The 2034-nt window shown below is 39.8% G+C and overlaps 1 protein-coding gene across 1 annotated transcript in view; it reads right to left on the reverse strand.

The window, feature by feature from the left end:
• LOC107679467 (trichohyalin-like) overlaps positions 1-1287 on the reverse strand; it is a 5403-nt gene extending 4116 nt beyond the window's left edge. The window contains exon 1 of the mRNA XM_016475020.1: positions 1219-1287. Coding sequence (XP_016330506.1) covers positions 1219-1287 — 69 coding nt within the window. The remainder of the gene's footprint in view (positions 1-1218) is intronic.
• Between the last annotated feature and the right edge of the window lie 747 nt (positions 1288-2034).

Consider the following 2034-nt stretch of genomic DNA (forward strand, 5'->3'; position numbering starts at 1 on the left):
CTCTTCCCAGAATAGGTTTTCCTTTTGCCCTCTTTCCATTTCCTGTCCTCCCGATCAGCACAATCCTCAAACTCTCCAGATCATCTGAACATTCAGCACCTGAAACTAATGTATGTATACATGTGTTAATATCATGCAGCTATAGGCACAAGCTTCACATGCAAGTGTTAAACTTGGAGCTTAAAGGGACTGTCAATCAAAAATAAAAATTTGCTGTTCATTTACTCACCCTCAGGCCATCCAAAATCTAGGTGACTTTTTTTTCTCTTTAGCACAACAGTAAAGGTTTTTAGGTGAAACCGTTGTCCTTGGTGATTCATAAACTGCACATCGTGTGCTTTATTGTTCATCAAAATGGTACTTACCTGTGCTTATCGTGGATGCTAGAACAAATTTTTAAAAGATTATGTTTGCATGTGCAATCCTATTCGGGAAGATTGACTTTTCACAGATTTCCGACATGTGATCCAGATCAATTCTACCTCTGTTGTCATTGCATGATACTTGAACATGAAAACACCACATCTCAAGAGCCCTGTCTCACTGACTACATTTACATGGACATCAGTAATCTAATTATTTACCTTATTCTAAATAAGACAATATTATGATTAAGGTATTTACATGAGTTGCTTTTAGAATATTGCTCGATTAATGGCGCATGTCATTACGTCCCACGTGACGCCATCCGACTTCCCCTCCGGAATTTCATTTATAAACATATAGTTCGTCTTCGTGATGATGCCATGTACAGTTTTGGGTGTTTCATTTTTAATTTTATGAAAGCTTCAAGTGCAGTTAATTATTTGTACGTGCATACAGACGACGGCGGCGTTGAGGCTCTTTTATTTGCCGTCAAATGGTTGAGCACTGCCGTGTGTGTATCCTGTCGCAAAATGCGGCGAAAAGTCATACACGAAGGTAATAGTGTGATTAAGGTGTTTACATGTCTATACTGCACTTCAATAATGCGACTAAAATAGGAATACTCCACATGTCTTAATTCGATTTCTGTTTACTTCGATTATGACTTTAGCCGGATTAAAGTAATCAAAAATCTCTGTTTACATGGTAGATTCTTAATCAGAGTATTGTCTTAATCATATTAAAATTGAAGTATTGTTGTCCTTGTAAACGTTGTGACTGAGGCTTGTGGTTGTGCTCCTGCTTCCTCCATCTCTCTCAGGGTGTACTCACACTAGGCGATCTGAACTGTACCCCCAAAGTCTGCTTCATTTGATTAGTGTGATCACTCCGTACTGCGCTGTTTGCAGTTCGTTTGGCCATCCCTGGCTCGCTTGGAAGAGGTGGGCCAGAGCACGGTTCAGTTGGGCTCGGGCACAGTACGCATGTAGTGTGAACGCTAACCACGCCGGATCACGGAACAGCTACTATTTTGTGTGCGCTACTGTCCTCATTACAACCGCAAACATATTCTATTACTACTACTACAGTATACTTTTCAACTAATTCAATTAAATCAAGTATAGGCCTACTTAGGTTTAATAGGTTTGGGCGCGGTACACGTGTGATCGCTAACCGAGCTGGAGCATGGAACAGCTATTATTTTGTGTGCGCTACTGTCATCATTACGACCGCAAACATATTCTATCACTACTACTACAGCACAACATTTTCAATTAATTTAATTAAATCAAGTATATTTAGGTTTATAATGGGTCTGGTTCTCACCTTATTGATGAACAGGAATTGTAGTTTGCGAGTAAAGCTGCAAATTGAGCCCGGTCTTATGAAAATGCATATCAATAGCATGATTTTCGGTTTCTATTTGGCGTGCTATTTATCTGCAGAAATTGACTTTGGTGTGCATATAATATGCAGTTGGCATAAATGAATTTATTAGGCAGTCTATTAGTGAAAATGGTTTCTTCCCTGTTTTCTCATACATGACGTAAGCGCAGGGGCGGACTTAGTGATTTGGGGGCCCTAAGCAAATTCCAGATATGGGGCCCCAACAGAATAACTATATGTGCTCTTTTACGCCTAACCCTTATTTTGCTTGCGCGCTCTCAA

The sequence above is a fragment of the Sinocyclocheilus anshuiensis genome, unplaced genomic scaffold (genome assembly GCF_001515605.1).
Source record: "Sinocyclocheilus anshuiensis isolate Anshui unplaced genomic scaffold, SAMN03320099.WGS_v1.1 scaffold2583, whole genome shotgun sequence".
NCBI classification, from domain to species: Eukaryota; Metazoa; Chordata; class Actinopteri; order Cypriniformes; family Cyprinidae; genus Sinocyclocheilus; species Sinocyclocheilus anshuiensis.